Source organism: Ixodes scapularis, unplaced genomic scaffold (assembly GCF_016920785.2).
Source record: "Ixodes scapularis isolate PalLabHiFi unplaced genomic scaffold, ASM1692078v2 PGA_scaffold2__306_contigs__length_199485367, whole genome shotgun sequence".
In the NCBI taxonomy this organism is placed as follows: Eukaryota; Metazoa; Arthropoda; class Arachnida; order Ixodida; family Ixodidae; genus Ixodes; species Ixodes scapularis.
In genome coordinates this window covers 2,828,914-2,847,873 of record NW_024609857.1, presented here as the reverse complement: position 1 = coordinate 2,847,873, position 18,960 = coordinate 2,828,914, and the positions used below count along the sequence as shown (strand labels likewise).

General features: G+C 48.0%; 1 protein-coding gene across 1 annotated transcript in view; it reads left to right on the top strand.

Annotated features, from left to right (window-relative positions):
• The first annotated feature begins 2,364 nt into the window (after positions 1-2,364).
• Positions 2,365-18,960, top strand: part of LOC8026551 (protein Wnt-5b) — a 436,541-nt gene continuing 419,945 nt past the window's right edge. The window contains exon 1 of the mRNA XM_029992124.3: positions 2,365-2,587. Within this exon, the coding sequence (XP_029847984.3) occupies positions 2,395-2,587 (193 nt within the window). The 5' untranslated portion in view covers positions 2,365-2,394. The remainder of the gene's footprint in view (positions 2,588-18,960) is intronic.

The following is an 18,960-nucleotide window of genomic DNA, read 5'->3' as shown; positions in this document are numbered from 1 at the left end:
CGTCCCTTCCGCCTGGCTCCGCTACTGTAGTTCCGCGTGGGTCCCGCAATCCGGAGACGGCCATCTTAACCGGTGTACGTAGCGCTGCTGGCACTGCTCCGGAACTTCGCTGTTTCTAGTGGCTTTGTTTGCTCATTTGATAAAATTACTGATAAAAACACCAATGCAACTGAAACTCATAATTTACTCTTATTTCAGCTATTGCCACCTTATCTGGGACACGACCACCGCTGGAAACAGAAAAGATATTCTTGCTTCGAAAGAAAATGGTTAGAATTATCTGCAACGCCCCACATGACTTTCATACTGCTGGTTTGTTCAAAAAATACGCTGTCATAACCATACATAACTTGTATAATTACAGGTTGACCGCTGGTTTTAAAAGAGATTAAAAACGAGACTGACAATTCCTTTCGACACTCGCGATGTTAACTAGAAAGGTTGTAACCTATCCTACACGGCACGCTGAATATTGGAGGATGGTACATCACAAAACAAACTATGGCCTGCAAATGTTAAAATATACTTTACCACATTTACTTAATAGCTTTATTAGTCGTGACTTTCAACTGGACTCGCTCTTCATGAATGAGCTTCGAAATTACTATGTATAATAACCGCACAGTGTAATGTTTTTTTGTGACAATCTGTCCTGCGAGAGCTGTTTACGTAACAGATTTTTCTTTCTTTTTTTTTTGCCTTTGTTTGTTTGTTTCAGCTGTTATGTTTCTGCCACTGTAGTAGGTCGCGAACCCGTCAATCTGTTTTCACAACTTTTTTCCCCAGCCTACCCTTCATTATGTGATGAAAAAAATAAAGCATTTTTATTATTTTTAAATGTTCTGCACGTTTGGACTAGAAGACGGAATTACAGCGGCCTTCGCTGCCGCTGAAGCTCAATCAACTCAACATTAATTTATTAAACAACGTGCGCGACGTGCTCGAAAAAAGAAACCGAAACAAGATGAGTCGGGAAGGCGAAAGCTTTCTTCCGTCTGCCTGGAGGAGGAAAACGTCTCGTTCCTCCCTGTTTCTTGTGTCCGCTTGGGGGCGCGTCAGTAGAAGGGAGGAAGACGAGCCGTTGCTACCTTTTTCCTTCATTTTTTTCTTAGAGTGTACTGCGTGGTGCACATTAAAGATCATAGGCTGGTGGTTGTACTGCACTGGCTCAATTTCTCATCTTCAGCTGGGAGACTCGTTGCCCGTTGAGGCAGACTAAGCTTGTGGGAGACGATGGTAGAAGGCGACGGGCTGAGGGCACGTGACAGGCGGTCAGCCGAAGAGAAACGAGCTGGCGCAAAACGGAGCGTGCTGCGTGAGGCTAGGGCCGGGCAGGAACGACGGAGCCGTTCTGGCTGGTCTGGCCCATGGCGATCCCCGGAGCGGTCCACCAGCGAGGTACTGGACCGGAGGGAACGGCGAGCCCTGGCCATTCCGGCCTGGATCATGACGTTCCCTGAATTGTTCCGCAGATAGACTCGGGCTGTATAGCCCTGGACAGATAGCCTATCACAGCGTTAGCGTGGGAAGGACGATCCGCAGGCCTGGACACAGACTCAGACTACGAGTTCTGAACGATGGGCGACAACCAGGGTCGGCGGGAGCGGAGGGCCGGCTCGCGAGGACGGGCAACCGGGAAGTTCAGTAAATTCATTCGCTGTCTTCTCGTTGTGTTGTATCACTCCCTGTGAGACGAGCGAAGCACAGACGGATCGTGTGGTGATTATTAGTATAGCGAGAATACCACAAAGAATACCCACAAGCTGTATAAACATATACACACACCAATTTTTTTTTTTTTTTTTTTTTTTTTTTTTTTAGAGAAGTGCAGCGTTGACTTTGCGCTAAGAGCGTGCTTACGGGATCAGAAGAAGGAAGTAGAAAAGAGAAAGGAGAGTAGGAGAGTTAGGGGGTGGAGGTAGTATGAGAATGAACGGTTCACTGGCTCGGGGCGTATGGCACCATGCCTTAGAGCCGGTCTATTAGATCTGCATCTTCTAAGAACGCTATGAGTAAGGCGAATGTTCTAGTGGCATCTCTTACTGAGCCTGGGGAGCATTCACCAGATTTGCATCGCCCCGTCAAACCTTCGACGAAAATCTTGGGCGCGAAGCTCGAGCAGCGATGTGTGTGTGTGTGTGTCGGCGATGTAGGAGAGGAAATAGAGGCAATCGGCGGGTGCAGGCTTATAGGCCCGTCTCAACGGACACGGGGAACCTCTTGGCCTCGGAGACGTCGTAGGGCCTCATGGAAGGCGCGCGGTGTGAAGGTAGGCCAGGGGCCCGACCGGCCGGAATCGCAAGAGGCCCCGCCCACTTCCAGCGGAGACCACGCCCCCTCCATTTTGGCGGGCGCGCCATACCAACGCGATCCGGAGTCGCTCTTGGCCGGGTTATGCCACGCGCTGACCCTCGAACGGACTCCTCGGCCCGCCGCACGTGCTCCGAGGCCGAGCTTCTCCACCGAGCTGCACGGACACGCGGGAGCAAGAGCGGAACGCGGATCCCGCGGATGCCAGCAGGAGAGGCCGCTGGCGCCCCGCTTCGGACTGCGCGGCACAGCCCCGAACCCCGCAGCGCACCTCCGGGTAAGTGAGGCTCACTACGTCGCTAACGGCAGCCACCCGACGGCACGATTATTACGTAGCTGGTTGTTTTGTCACACAAACGTCGCGTCTCCAAGCTAAGCGGGGGAAAAAAGAAAAGAAAAGCAATGCGATTGCCTTCTCTAAAGCCGTATCATAAAAATGCCCTTCCGTTTATTTCCCAGCAGGCCGCTCAGAAAGCCGATCACCGTGATCTACGAAGGGAGATGGGTGGACGACGAAGTCCAAAAAACATTTCCAGCGAACAATGAAATGAGACTGAGCGTGACGTTTTACTCGCTCGCGTCTTTCTCAGCGCCACAGGCTGCGTTGTAACTTTCTAAGGCGAAAACGTTTGTCAGCCTCCTCATTCATCGAGCTACAATACGATTTCCGCGAGAAAATGGACGCGCAACCAATTTTAGATTATTATTTCCTTCGAGAAAGTGGTGTGCCGATTTGGGATTCAAGTAACAGCCTACGGCTATGTGAATGCCGGTGTTGAAACAACCGTATTATTAGATAGTTTCAGTAGATCGGACGCTGCGGAAAGCTGACCTGCAGGCTTGTGCTGAATCTATGCTTCGAAGTAACGGCGCGAGTCTACTCCAAGTCCCTAATATATCGGGCACCGTGAACGTTGTGCGTGAACGACAGTAGAGATTACTTTCTTCACAGGGTACTTACTCTCTGTGTTAGCTGCCGGTTCGGTTCGGCTTCAGCGATGGCACGAACAGGCCGCGGGGACAAAACATTTAGGAAGTGTTCCTGATTGTGGTCTCGGGATGTAAGTTTTGGAAGGAGTCTGAATGGATGCTGCACACATTTCTGTGCCGTTGCAAAAGCCTGACGCCAGAGCCAGGCGCTAAATGGTTGAATCTTTTTTTTTTTTTTTTAAAGTCGCCACGCTACGATGTTGAGCGCATTGCAGTTTCGCGCGAGAAGAAAATTCATTCGGAACAACATAAATACCTTTTTTTCTTACCTGCGTGTGATATGAGCGTGAGTTTTGCATTTCTATTTTAGTATTATTTATATATCAAAAGTCGAGTAAGATATTCACGCGCACAAAGTCTACACCACAGACAATGAAAAGTTGACCGTGAGTCACGTGAATAACGGTAAGTGTAATCGGATAAAATGTTTCAACTTGAGTAGCATTCACGAGCAAGTGCTCTTTCGATGCGGAGGGACGCCGGATGTGACTGGTAGTGGCCGTGGTCCCACTCGTGCGCAACGCTCGAAACGGCTGCCAGCAATCTGCGATGCCCGTCGTCGACATCCCGCACAGGGCCCACGAGCGCCGAGACTGGGCGGTTTTCGGAGCTCGCGCCTCTCCTCACTCGCTGCTAGGGAACAGCGGAGGAGAGAAACAAGGCGAAACACGTTCCGACATAACGTCCTCTGTTTACATTAAAAGGGGGGAGAACCGACGTGTGACTGGAGGCGAGAGTAGCAGAAACAACAACGGGTCCGCACACGAGGCATGCGCGCAAGGAAAGCAGTCTCGCTACAGGGAACTCGAAACATCGAGTAGTGGAAAAAGCGACGGCCTCCGCGTGAGCCACATCGGGTCGCACTTACCAGGTGGCGCTAGAGATCTTTTTCTGAGTACTGCCTCGCCTTGCCCGTAAACGACAATCGCGGAACGCGAGTTTTTTTTTTTTTTTTTGCGGGAACAGCTGGGCAGCAGGGCACAGCTCGAGCTCATTGGCGTTTCGACACAAGCATTTGGCCGATGGGGCGCCGCTTTTTCCACTAGTTCTAGTTCACTGTTGATGTGCGGTTGGATTTGGCGCCGCCGGAGAGCGCTTGGAACGAGCATCTGGAGCCATGCCCTCCGAGATCCCGAAGCGCGCGCCGGGATCTCAGAGGCCATGCTGAAGCTCCTCCAAGCCGGTCGGTCGTGGAAGCGTCGGTGCTGACGCGCGCGTCTGTACCCGCGGACGATCATTCCGCCTTCTGAGGAGTGTTGTCATTGAGTTCCCACCGACGGTATACTGTCGGCGACGATATAACGGGAAAGCGCGGATCGTCCTCGCCACTGTCTGCAGATGACGACCGCTGCCCGCAGACCCATTTGCCGTCGTTTTAAGTCTCGGCTAACGGTGGTGATGGTGAAAAGGTAGCCGCTTCTTTTGGAGAGACTCGGAAGACTCTGCGTCGCTTGTGGTGCGCTACCGAAAATCTCTTTCGCCGCCTTCTTCCCTCCAGTGCTGCGCGACACTCTCGAAGAATGGCACGGGCATGACAGCTCCGTAAGAAAAGCTTGGTTTACGCGAGCATTCGCGCGAGTCATCACCTCCATTACTAACAAAGTAAAGGCCGGTTCTCACATGCAGCGAAGCGCTGATGTAGCGCTCCTCACGTGCCGTCAGGTACTTATCGTATGCCATGAGCAACAGTTTTGACGGTGCGATACAAAGCTGGTGAACGCTGTCGTCAGCACGCGCTTGGCGCGAGGTAAGCGCTATGCCTGTAGCGCTCCGCTGCATGTGTGAACGGGCCTTACGTTTCAACTTTCAGGAATAGAGTATTGAAAATTTTCGGCGCGTGTCTTCCCTTAGCGCGCTATTCCGCTCGTCCGTGTGAACAGCGATAGCCTCCGAGATTTCAGCAGCGTGGAATAAATGGCGACTCCAGCGACGTATATATGGGACGCCACTGTCGGGCAAATATGGCGGTCTAATAGAGGTCGTGCCGTGCCATGTGCCAGCTCGACGCACAACGCTGGCGCATCAGCGAGCGAGCATTGGACTCAAAATGGTTTGCCCCGCTTTTTATCCTCCGCCTTTCGTACCTGCGCCCATGTGTTGGCGTTAGCGAGCTTCCAGGAGGCTCCACTTTCTTCGAGGAAGCGACGAAAGAACTGCCTAGCGTCCTTCCACGGTGCTGATGATCGTTGATAAACGCGGTATGTGTGGTTCACGTGGTTGGGTACGTTGCGCGCGGAGCAGCCTGGGAAGAAACTGATACTACAGTTCCGACAGAGTCACCGGGTCAACTGTTCTATCGCGCGAACTACCGACGACATGTAATCACGGAACCACGAGAGACGAGCAGGAATTGCGAAAGGACCAGCTCCGGACAGTTCAGTGTTTTTCACCTAGGTGCCGTCCGTTTGGCTGGAGTTGCGAATAGACTCTTTTCAAAAGTCCGTCAAGCAACTCTGGTGGTCGCCATTTTTCGGGTAAATATCGTCCGAATAGATCGGAGCCCTCGCCGAAATTGGACGCAGCACTCGTTTCTAATACAAGCTCAGCCGACTTCACGCAGAATGCCAGCGCTACCCTGGTGTCCAATACGTGAGTAGTATGTGCCCAAACAAAGGCGCACTCTAATAAATGACGTCCACTTTTGAAAAAGGGTTAACTGAATGAAGAGAATCTCGTAGGGCATCGAAGAGCACTGGAGCTTCGTGTTACCACCGCCATTTGTGGCATACTGGCGAGCAAACATGCAGCATTCGCCAAGGCTGTCAGCGCGAGCGACTCCTGCATGGACGCAGACCACGGTGTGACGCAGACGAAGCGCGATCAAACGCGCTCGGGGGGAGGGGAGGGAGCGGTTAAGTTTCAAGAGTCAAAGCTCGCCGGCGTGGTCCGAGCTTTCGGAGCACGTGAATCCGGCCTTTTCAAGTAGAGCCTTTTTAAAAGTGGACGCCGTCTAGTATAGCTGCGGCGCCAATTATATGAATCTGTCCAGGGCCTCGGAGATTTCGGGCGCGCATCTTGCCACCAAAAATATTAGAGGCCAAGATCCGCCATTTCCATGGACACGCACTTTGTGTACGGAACCGAGGAGTACGTCGGCGTTAACTTGACTCCGAGATCGAGTGCCGCGTCAACGTTCGTCGAGGATTCGGATGCAATCGTACGCTTCGTGCACATGCAATGGTGACGGCCAATGTTGTTTGCTGGGGTTTAGAAAATGTTCGACAGCCCTTGTACACTAAAACTACCAGTCGCCATTTTAGGGCAGTCTCCCTTTGTCTCTAAACCAGGGGTGGTCAGATGGACATATTCAAAGAGACATGAAAAAAAAAAAAATCCTTCAAGTGACCACCCGCAATGAAAACGGGGCGTGGTGCTATTTCTAAAATGTTTAATTTCAGTTGGTTGGAAGGGAAAATTCCCTTCGTAAAAAAAAAGTGCTCACTATGTTTCTTCCTTGTGAGCCCCAAGTCGTAAAACAAGGACCTTGTTCGATGTGCTTACATGATGGCACAAAACTAACAAAACGTAGCTTTTGAAGTGCTTTTTGGCTCCTCAGGGTGGAGGAGGAGGAGGGGGGGGGGGGGGGTCTTCAGATCTAGTGAAGTTAATAAAATCGACTGGGAAGCTGGACGTTGATTCGCTAGCGGAAAGGTCACGTTATCAACGCTTATTCGCAGATTCCGGTGAGTATGGGTGGTTCTGGAAACCCGTCCGTCTTTAAAACCGGACCAGCGCCAGCATCTTAATTCCAGGAACTGCTATCAAGTTTATATGCCACGTGTTAAGTAATCCGATGAAGAGCGCCAATGAACGTAGGCGCCGGGCTCGGTAACGTTCCGCAGCAATACCCGAAGGTTTCACGTGTAACGCAATTGCCGAACAGTTTGCTGTTTCTTTTCTATGCGTCTCACCCTTTGATCTTGCCGAGCGGTTTATCGGCAAGCCAGGAGCCGCGCTTGGGTCCCCAAAGAGCCGCATGAGGCTCGGGAACCGCGGTTAGGAGTCGAAGCCTCCATATGGCAAACCTGACTCGATCGTGTAGCCCAGAGCCGTGTATTGAGAGAGCTTGGTCAATAGGAGGCGCGGGCAGAGCCAGGGCGTGCACCAGACTCGGAAAGAGGGCTTGGCATGCTCTCTTGGCCAACCAGAAGCCGAAAAGAATCCCCTAGCGGTGGTAGCGAGAAACTGTTTTAATTATCGGTATATGGTTTAATAAGCGCGTAAAAGTTAAATGTTGTAACCCTTCATGGTTGAAAATAGCGTGCACGTGATTGTTTCGATCACGATCACACAGAAGGACTTATGAAACGAATGTGCCATTCGAACTCAGTTTTGCTCGGACAGAGTGTGTGACCACTCGGACGGCGGGTTCCCGGCCTTCGGCGCCTGGCGTACGAATTATGACGACCGTTGCGCTAGTCGCACTCTTCCACCGTGATTTTAGATGACGGTGATTGAAACATCAAGTGCAGCATATTTTCAGGCACCGAGAGTAACTCCGACGCACTTATCAAGTTTGTTGCTCGCAACCACGGCCAGGGTATTATTTCCAGCACCTGGTTGGCCAGATTCGATTTTGTGAAGACTCAATGAAATTTTGGTTGGGGCTAGTTGGTTCATGTCGATGAAAAGGTTAAAAGGCACGAACAGGCAGGACGAAAAAAGACACGTATGACATGGACAGACACCTGTCCGTGTCGTACGTGTGTCTTTTTTCGTCCTGTTTGTTCGCGCCTTTTAACCTTTTTGATTAATTGTAAAGACGCCCTGGAACACGCTCTGCTTGTCACATCCAACGTGAACGCAGTTATGTCTCGTTAATACGGACTCGGTCACTATGGGTACCCCGCTGTCTAGACAACATTTTCGGGGGCGAGCCGACTAATGGCATCTGTGTTCATCTCCTTATTAGAGATAATTCACATATTCGACGCTTTTCGGGTGGAATGGAGGTTAACGAGACACCACTGAATCTCTGACAAGCGTGCGTGCACTCGTTGCAAACGCGAGTGGAGACACGACCGTAACCATAGACTCACTCCAAGCGAGATAATCGACGTAACGATTCACGTAAACTTCGGTAAACGCGTTTGAAAGGCTTCGGCGCAAGCGGGAACAGACAGTTCATTGTTGCGGTAGCGATCAGCTTTCCAGGAGCCATGGAGCGGCCCGCCTGCCCTGGCGCCCCCTCTGGACGTCAGCTCTCCTCATCCCTGCCGTCGACTGCTATTCTGGCATGGCGCTCGTCATTAGACCGAGGAGAAATTAAACAGGGCGCGCTTTTCTGTCTTCTTGCTTCGGCGTCCGCGTAAACTTGCACGTGGGAAAGCCTGCTTTTTTGTCTGGGTTTTCTTCCCGTCCGGGGACACTGGGTTCCTTGTCTCAACAGCGAGGCGGAAAGCGCCGCGCAGCGTGAAACCCCAGACCGGCTTTTGTTTTCCGCGTGTCTGTGGGAGCGCCGCGAGGCCGGCGCCCGAGTGGCCCGGTCGTCGCGTGACACGATCTCTCGCACTTCCGGTTCCGAGATGCGCGTGTGGGCGGCATTCAATCAAAAACGGATTGGCGAGGTTCGGTCTCTCGAGTTGGCAGCTGAGCCAGAGGTTATGAGCACCGGGAGCCAAACTCTGCGCTGCCCTCGGGGTTCTAATATAGGGCGGCTTTTGGCAGGCTCCCTCCTCTTTACCTAATAAACTCTATCCAAGAGGCTCATATTCCCATTCGAAGTTTCGTTTGAAATCGCATTTGGATTGTCGCTTGGATGGCGGCCATTGCGGGATCGAACGGTGCAGTTTCGACCGTTTTGCCCACTATGTTGACGCGGCTTTTCGCTTCCTGCAGAGTTCACTGTTAGAAGTAAAGCCGCGTTACTGCTAACGTGTTCATTTTTCCGCGAACCCGTATCAATAGAGCTCTAGGCGACTGGCTAGCAATTTATTTTCATTAAACTTTCACGTTATCGTATACCCAGTTGCGTTGCTACTCGTATGTTTAAATTGCAATCACCTTTACACTTAAATAGAAATATATTCATACACGTAAAATGCGCAACAAAAAAAAAGGGAAATATTCGCGGTAAATGGTGCATTTTGCTACGTCATTTCGAAATGCTTCAATAAGGAGTTTTCACGCCCCCCCCCCCCCCCAAAAAAAAAAAAAAAAAATCTTCTTTAAAGGGATTTTGCAATGATTTTTTTAGCTGCAGTTCGAAATTTCTTCTACGGGCCCCATCAAATGTAAAAACATAAAGATTTTTTTTTTCCTGAGAATTTGAAATATTTTGGGAATCAAAAGAAAAGTAAAATTTTAGAAAAAAATCACGACATTTTTGCTCCATGACACTATCGGCAGAACTCGATGATTGGTGGGCTGGAGCGAAGCAATGGGCAATTGGTTGAGGGGTTAAGTTCGTGTCTGCCGCGCCGAGGACGTGCACGCATCGTCACCTCGTCGCTTAAGCCCCTTGCATTGTCGGTAGCTTCAGGCTCTGAACGCGATCGGCGTTACCAATGGACCACGGCGGTTTAAACGTTGGCGAAGCTAAAGCGCGTCGCCGTAGAACTGTTCGTCGAGAGTTGAGCCAACACCACCTAGACAGAAGGCCTCCGCGTGGTCTCCTCTCCCTCTATGAAACGCCATCAGAGTCGGATGGCGCTAACTCGGCTATTCGGCCCGAGCCTGATCTTCGACAATCTGATTGGACACGAGCCCCAGCCGAACACTGACAGAGCAATCGTGCCCAATCTTACGCCTCGATCAATCGGACTGGGATGACGCCTGCGGAGGCCTTCTGTCTACGTGCTGTTGGTTGAGCGCGGTGGTGCGATTCGGAGCAGGGAGTTGCGCCACGATAGGTTCGAAAAAGACGCGAATTGTATAAGAAGCGCAAATAAGTACTTATTTTTTAACAAATGTCCCGAAAATGTTGCAAAAACAAAAATACCAAAGTTGCGTTTTTCCATCTTCCGACCGGCTTCGACGGACGCGATGCGATTGCGTTTCGCGGCAGCCTTCCACGTCGATGTACGTATAACATCGAAGAAAGCCGATGATCCCTCAATTACGCCGTATGCACGTTTGAAATTGTAGCGCACTCAAATGTCACGAAAGAACAGTTTTTTTAGCGCCTCCAGGCACGAACACAGCGATGTCGCTGCAAGGAACCCGCAACCGTCCTTAGTGCATCCTACGATAGCCTTTCGAACGAGCGTTTTCATAATCAGCTAATCGCCTTTTTGCAAATGGTCATCTGTTCGAAGACGACGGTCTGTCGTCGGTCAAAAATTCGAACTCTTCGTTTTAACAGAGTTTCCCATTTCGCCATCCGCAATCTCGCCTAGCGATTCAGAGTAGCTAACCACTACAAGCTAAGCCGCGCTCACACTGCTAGCACACGACGAACAGTTTGCAGACACTGTCTGAGGGGCGTGTTCCTTTTTGATCACGATAGTGATACAGAGTTTGTCTGCAGACGTAAGCATACATGAGGCGCTTAGAACATGCTTTCATCGTGTCCGCTGATGTGAACACCGTCACCTTTGTACGTCAAAGTTCCTCAGGCGGATTAACTTAGGCTTTGCGGTCCCGTGAAGCGTCGGTGCACTGGTTCTTCGGTGTCGTCACCAAAACATTCGCCAAGAGCCGAGTGAAGACGCTTGGCCAGGGGGATTCCAAAAGCAACTCGTAAAACTCAGTGGCCCGTAATTATTTGACAACTCTGTTAAAAAGCCTCTGACACGCCAAAAAAGAAAAAAATAATTTTTCATGCTAGGCGTTGAAATGGCATGTCAGGACATTACAAAAAAATGTTTCACTATAGAGGTGCGTAGTTTTTTTTAGTTTTTTTTATAAAAAATAGAAATACGAGGCTCAATTCAAAGTTCCCGCCAGTGCACTGTGACGTAACAGTGTACCGCAAGGTGTCGGGGCGGTCAGAAGGGAGGCATCGCCGGAAGTCACGTGAGTTGTATCCCTCCTCGTGCTTACCGCGAGCGCGTGTAATATTTTCTAAATATTTTTGTTGTTCTGCACCTCCACGAGCGATACAAGCAGACAAGGTTTCCTTTATCTGCTTTTCATCACTTAATGTTGCTGTAAAGGTAGAAGAAGAGTCAATGAATTAACGTGATCAACTTCAGTGCGTAGAAGGTGCTGTGTGAGGGACTGTCCCGATATTTCAGCAACTGAAGAAGAGATCAGACTGCATGCATTTCCGAGACACGGCAGGCATCTTCAGCCTGGAGAGTATACGATGATTCGACGCCCTCGGTGTCCGAAGCTTCAGCAATGCAATTGGACGTGTCGTACGCAAGCAATCCTAATTTCTGCGAGCGTTCTAAATTTTTTTTTTTTTTTTTCAACTTGATAGATTTTTTTGTGTTCAGTATAGCTCTGTATCATCGGACTGACGGCACGCATTCGTATACACTGGCTTGTACTCGCAACGCTTTCCTCCTTGACCTCCATCACGTCGATCTACTGACTCTTCGTCCTCAACTTTTACAGCACGCAAACTAACCAACGGTGCAGCGATAAAGAGCTAGTGGAACTGAAACTTTGTTTTCTACAGTCGCTCGTACAAAGAGCAGAAGATAAAAAAAAGTAGTAGACACGGTCGCGGAGAGCACGAGGAGTGAAACTCGCGTGACTTCCTGTGAACCCACTTTTAGTGACGTATGTCGATGCCTCCCTTCTGACCGCCCCGACACCTTGCGGTACACTGTTACGTCACAGTGAACTGGCGGGAACTTTCAATTGGGCCTCCTATTTCTATTTTTTATAAAAAAAAAAAAAAAAACTACGCAACTTTATAGTCAAACAATTTTTTTTTTGTAATGTCCTGACATGCCATTTCAACGCCTAGCATAAATTTTTTTTTTTTTTTTTTGCGTGTCAGAGGCTTTTTATTCTACGGATGATATTCGCCATAACCCCACTCTGGAAAAACATATTATTTTCTGATAGCCGCGTCTCGTTACAAATATTAGCCAAATCACGCTGAAATACGAAGTAACGCCGATCAAACGTAAAAGTGGAGCGTGTGAAGATCAGCAGGTATTTTGTAACTTTTCAAGGCCATATATAGAAAACTGCTGCCAACAGTTGAGCTTGAGGCACTCGATGCACCGTTCTCGGCCATGGTGGCCGCAGACCGACGCCGGCTGTGGCACTACTCCGTTTCCCTTGGGAACGAGCGCAGAGGACACTACGAGCCACCTGGGCCAATTCAACGGCGTTTAATTGAGCGTCCTTCGGGAGGAACGCGCAGTCAGGTGGCACGTTCGGTGCTCTAGATTTGCCGGGATGGCTCGCGGCGTCCTCCCCGTCAGCCTCGTTCCGGCTCCGAGAGTTGGACCCGCTCCTGCGCTGGTGAACGACCTCGGGGTCGCACAATCTGCAGATGCCATAGAAGAGCACTCGTGCACATTTGGAAGCGCTGCGGATTCACTTCGACGGAGCCGTCGGAAGTTAGCAAGCACTGCGTGACTCCAATCCTGGAAGATCCCTCGTGTGGCTACGAAGCTTCGCAGCCCTCTTTCTTTTCCTCGGTGGCAAATTCCACGGAGTCAGTTTTATTAGGCCCAAATTACGCTGCCTCGAGGAGAAGTCACAATTCACGGTTTAGGAACTATTTTCTTTGTTGCATCTGCAAACAGGGAATGAACCCGAAGTACAAAACCGTGGCCTACGTGGCTTGCATTGACATCACCTCAGCGGCTATAGCGGCTACCGAGCGTGTAACTTCCGCGGCGCACATTTCGTACCGCAGAATTTGTTTTTCTCCACAAGAACGAGTAGAAATCACCACCAGCTTGGGACGTCACACCATAGATAGGGGCCTTCGCCGCTAACTGCAAATTATATATACCTCGGCGAACTCACTGGCAAACTCACTCAGGCTGTGTTCCAAATTTTAGCCAAATGAAAGCGAGTTTCTCCGGCGGGCTGTGTCACATGACAACACAGATTGCAAAACGGTGGACACGGATAGGTTTTAGAACGCCAAGGTAAAAACTCTTACCCTCGAGTAGGATCGAGTAAATTTTGGAACACGCCCTCAGTGTTATCATCCCCACTCACCACCTGATCGTGAGTTAACTCGAGTGACTCTGTGGTGCTGCCGCGTGCCTTAGTAGCGGTCGGTATACGTACTTGGCTCCTACGCTGAGGCACGGGGTTTAAACGCTACCTGCCTCTTTATTTTTTTAAGAGTATTAATTAGACGCCATATTTGAGTGCACAATTCACTGGGCATGCTCATAACTAGCTCGCACTTAGAGGTTCCCAAGACCAACATTCTTAATGGCGTGGAATGCACGTTGCATAAGCACCGTGGAAACTCTTTGTCAGCACGCGCTGAGCAGCTACGCAAGTGAATGGCCCCTATGTACTTACCGTGTTGCACGTACTCAGTTTTATGGCCACTGACAAGATAAGAATGGCAGGGAGGTCTTTCCGGATCCGGCGCGATATCTTCGATAACACTTTGCCGTCTCGTGAGCTTCGAGGGAGCACGCGCAGCCAAAGCACGATGGAAGGCAACGACCGTGCGCTGGAGTCATTCCAGAGAGACGTCCTCCGCTGCTTCTCCGTTCAGTGACTCTGCGCCGTGCAAGGGAAGGAGAGGACGAGGTGAGGCGCCGTGGTAAGAGCTCCACGTGTGCGACAGAGCTCCGTTTCTGCACCTGACAGGGTTTGGATCTGACATCTCGGCCGTTCCTTCGTTGGAACACGCCTCTTATTCGATAAGAACAACGTGCCCGTCTAGGTATTTCCCATCCCCTTTCTCGTATAGAGCCGGTGGATTTCTGAACACCAGAGATACGACAGCTCCGCTACGACAAGCGGACGTCGCCGATGTTCGGCGCCCGAACGCCACAGAAAGGAAAGGCTCTTCGTAAAGCGCACGCGTATTAAAATCGCTATTGCTACCCAAATTTATCTCAAAGTTCCTTTCATGGCTCTCCCTAGTCCGCGCCAACGTCTAATTCGAAAGATGTCTGTTCTTGTTCGTCCTTTTTGTTTAGAAAATTTGTAGAAATCAAGGGCAAACACTCCGATATGAGCAATGTCAAATCGGGCGTTCCCCAAGATGCTGTCCTCAGACGACCGTTTTTCTTACTGTATAATCTAACGGTTAAAGCAAGACTGCTCGCACACGACTGTATTTTGTATACGGAAATTAAGACGCCACCCGATCAACTTAACTGAACTTCTTGTTTAGCCCGCATTGACCAATGGAGCCAGTGGGCCAACCAAACCCACGTGGCAAATGTCATTAAATCTATAGAGGACAGTATGTATGACCATTACGCACAAAGCCAAACCCTCTGAGTTTGCATACAATATCGAACGATACCCAGATGTGAGGGTTAGTTGTTACAAATATTTGGGTGTAACCATGATCTACGTTTGGGAATATACCCTTAGTGAAAACTAATTCGTTTGAAATATACCACATTCTAATTTGAGTGTATTTGAAATACAGTTCATAATTGTAAGTACACGAAAAATAGACCGAAAATATAAACTTCTTTTTTTTTTTACTTAGTACTAAAATATACTTCTAAAAATCATTTTAAAATACCTTTACTTAAACTACATTTGAAGTTCCCTTCATGCGTTTTGAAATATGCAAATACTAAATTAATAGGCACAAAATACCTTTCACATATATTTCTTGAAATATTTATTTAATTCATGCAAAATATACTCCAACCCTAAAAAAAAATGGAGCAATCAAAGATACGTGCAGGATAGTCTTGAAATACCTGAAAATCGTAAATACTATTTTGTTATACTCTAAGTACCTTTTGACTGCAATACTTTGGTAGTTTGACTTAAACTACCAATATATTGAAAAGCTCCCCTTCTAGAAGTTCACTTCAAGCAGATATGAAGTACACTGAAGCGCCTGAAGTACACTGAAGCTGAATTACGCAGCATCGCACTGATAAATATGCCCAGTTTATGTTATTGTTTCCTTTTTTCTATCAAGAACACACCTGATCAGTTCCTTTCACACCAATCACAAACGGGGTTCGGCAACTACAACCACAACATTTGCTGAGGCTGGAAAGCTTCAGCAGGTGCTGTGAACAGATACGTTTGGCGTGGTTTTGTTAGCACAATGTTAGTTCACTGAACGTGTATACTCACCATTGTACGTGATGTGAGTAGTGACTTTAATATAGTGACATTAACTACCATATTAAATAGTCAACTACTAAAAAGGAAAGGCAAAACAACTACTGTAAAATATTTATATTTCGCGGGCTCAATATTTCGCGATTTAGGTCAAAGTTGGAGTTTTGGAATACTTCGCAAATTCTAATTTTCGCGACGCGCTGGGATCGCAATATAGATTTCAATGTTTTTACATTTTGCCGGAATTGTTTACGGGACCTATTTTTCGGAATTGTAGGCGATTCGTGAACTTTGCGAAAATTAGGTCCTCACAAAAATAAAGTCGTTTACAGTATTTTAAAGTGAAGAAACTGCCTTGATTCGCTTCGTCCTGAGTGGTGCTACGCAGAGAAGCAATAACATGTATTTTATGAGCCGTTTGTGTGGATATTGTTTTAGGAACTGCGCCGAATTGTTATTAGTTGTACCAATGCCTTTTAGTAAGAGATATCGTCCACGAACTTCAAAACACTGTTTACCCTTTGACAGACTCCCGAGGAGAAGATTGAGTACTTGGAACCTTAATAAGCGCACAGGTGGTCACCGAAAAAATGATTACCCTCAATATGTAGGCTATATAAGGCTCTAGAGCAGTCAACGGGACTGTGAATGAGCTTTTCAGTGCGTCATGGTGTTTGTGTTTGTGTTCGTTTCTAATGTAGCTTTGTGAGATGTATTTAGTAGTGCCTTCAAATACCACAGGGACACCATTTGCTGACAAAATCGAAAATAAAAAAAAAATTGTGTTACCGGTTTTTAATGCATAAATGGCATCTTGAGTGAGAAAGGATAATATTCTTGGTATATCTAAAATATATTTTGATTCATATTTATAATGTATTTTGAATACCTTACGCGCGTATTTCGAATGCGGTCAAAATAATACAGAATAAATACAAAGTGAATATTCGTATTAAATATATTTCAAATTCGTTTGAAGTACGGCCTCTTTTTGCTAAGTACATATAAATAATATTGTAAAAAAAGCGAATTCCAAATGATTGTACTTACCGGGGTCCTTGAAGCTAACTTCAGCTAATACATAACGTATGATATATAAAACAGTCATACGCCCATTGATAAAATATGCGTGTGAAATCTGTGATCCTCACTATTCAAGACGTGCATAAATAGGAAGGAGCGCAGCGGCTTGGTTTGCGTTTTCTTTATTCCAAATATCGTCGATTAGACTCTCCAACGGCACTGTACTCGGAAGCTAACCTTCCGGTACTCAAGACGTGGCATAAGGAAAAAAGTTTGAAATTACTTTATATAATTCTAAACGTCTTTCTGCATCTAGATAAAACAGCGTACGTCGCTTCTGATGTGTCCAGAAATACTCGCAACGAACATATATATAGCAGTACCGTTTTTCAGCCCCAATGCTTTCAGGACTCTTTTAAATACTCCTTTTCCCCCTTAACTATCAACGACTGGAACTGTCTCCTTGAATATGCTGTCTCGTGTCATTCGCCTTAATCATTCTGTTCATTCCTTCCGTGTTATGATGCATCTTGTGACCTGTAATACAGAAAAAGGAAAATATATATTTTTCGTTTTTGTTTTTATTGTGCGCGCTTTGCTCTTGTGTTTGTGCTATTCAAGCTTATCGTTCAGTAAAATATTGCGTGATTCATTGTATTTGTTCCAGCGCCTTTGCCAACTCATCTGAAAACCAATTTACATATTTTATCGTGCTTTTCTTGTTCCAGTGTGTGTTAATATTTCATCTTTTTTTTTTCTTTTTTTTTTTTTGCACTTTGCCAGAAAATGTGTATTCCCGTTCCTACCGTACTCCCATGAGGGACTTATAGTATTTTTAAATAAAAATAAATGCTTTCTGTAAGAAGTAATTGAAAACGAACGCGCTCACGTCCACCCTTGTCTTGAACATCTTGATGAGAACTATTCGCATTCCGTCTGCTCTGCTTGGAAGGAGAGAGTGGGTCGAGACAGCGCAGCTCCTTGTGTCCCTCAGTCCAACCTCTGACATCACCGCACTCTGTCCGAAATAAGCGGATGATCCTGCGCGCCGAATAGAGCACATCGACTCCCTCCAGCCATTTATTTTATGGCCTCTTGGGGGTCTTCGTAAGTATCGTGATATGAGTGGCGCGTGTTTTTTTATTCGTGGTATGAACGTGAATGAATGGGAGAAAATTATTGTGAAAGAGATTGATGTTTGCTGTCTCCAATCGAAAATGACGACTTGTTCCCCTTGTACGATAATTCCCGACACCGCGTTAATATAAGGAACACCCATCTACTGTGCAACACGAGGACACATTAAAGGGATGCTGACCCGAAATCTGGATTCCACAAAGCACGCGGCAAAAGCGTGCAACGGGATGCTACAAACACCAAAACATCACTCATACAGCGATATCTCAAACGGATGACCTATTTTTCAAAAAAAAAAAAAAAAGAAGGCGCATTTGACAGAAATGTTGACGTCATGTTTCTCCGAGAAGGAGAGGGAACGGCCTCGCGTCTTCTCCGTCTCGCGGCCTTAAGGGAACGAAGCGAAGAGAGGAGGAAACTAGATATCTTGACGGTCACGCGCCTCGTCGGCCTGGTTCAATCTCGACTTCTTTTTCCAAAAATACGGCCGTCCATTTGAGATATCGCCTTACTGGTAGTAGGGTGTCTCAATGTCCTTCTGTTTAGGGAGATGCCATCGTTTGTAGTACCCGATGCCGACAGCACGCGCTCACACGCAAAATACAAAGAAATCGAGGAAACAAAATGTCGCCGTAGCACAGTCAGCGCCACGAGCACGTGCAGGGACACGCTCTTTCACGCGCTTCAGAACAAAAAATAAAAATAAGTGTTCGAAACAAAATGGCCAGATGTCATCACCCCAAGCAAAGCGCACTTGAAGGCACCCTAACTAGTTGTGTCGTGGGGATTGTAGCGTCCTGTCTACATCCCCTGCATTGTTTTTTTTTTTTTTTTTTTTTTGAAATTTAAATTTTGGTTAACCATCTTTTAAGCTACACCGTCACCCGGAGAGGCTTGCAGAATATACTTTTTGGGAAGAGAGCAAAGACAGAGACGGATACCGAGACAATGCTTTGTATGCCACTCAATAGTGTCTAGAACGTGATTTTTGACCATCCTGCCCCCTCTCGGAGCTTGCCTCGAAATCTAGTTTTTGTGATCTCGGGCAAAGAAGGTATGCGTCTCTGCGTGGACGCGCTATAGCCCATGCGAGGACCATTTTCGCGAGATAACATTACCGAGGCCATTTGAGCTCTACTAAACTACCGAGGCCGACTAATGACACGCCTCCCGCCCATGAGCTAATTAAGCCTCGGCGGCAGCACGCCGAGGGCCCACCTGCTCCCTGTGCCGAAAAAACGGCCATCTATTTCGGCCCTGTGTGGCGCTCCGCCGATTGTCTTGCCGGCGCAGACCAGCGTCGTCGGCCGAACGGGGATCAGCGTCGGCGCCAGGCGGCTTCTCCGAGGCTCAAAG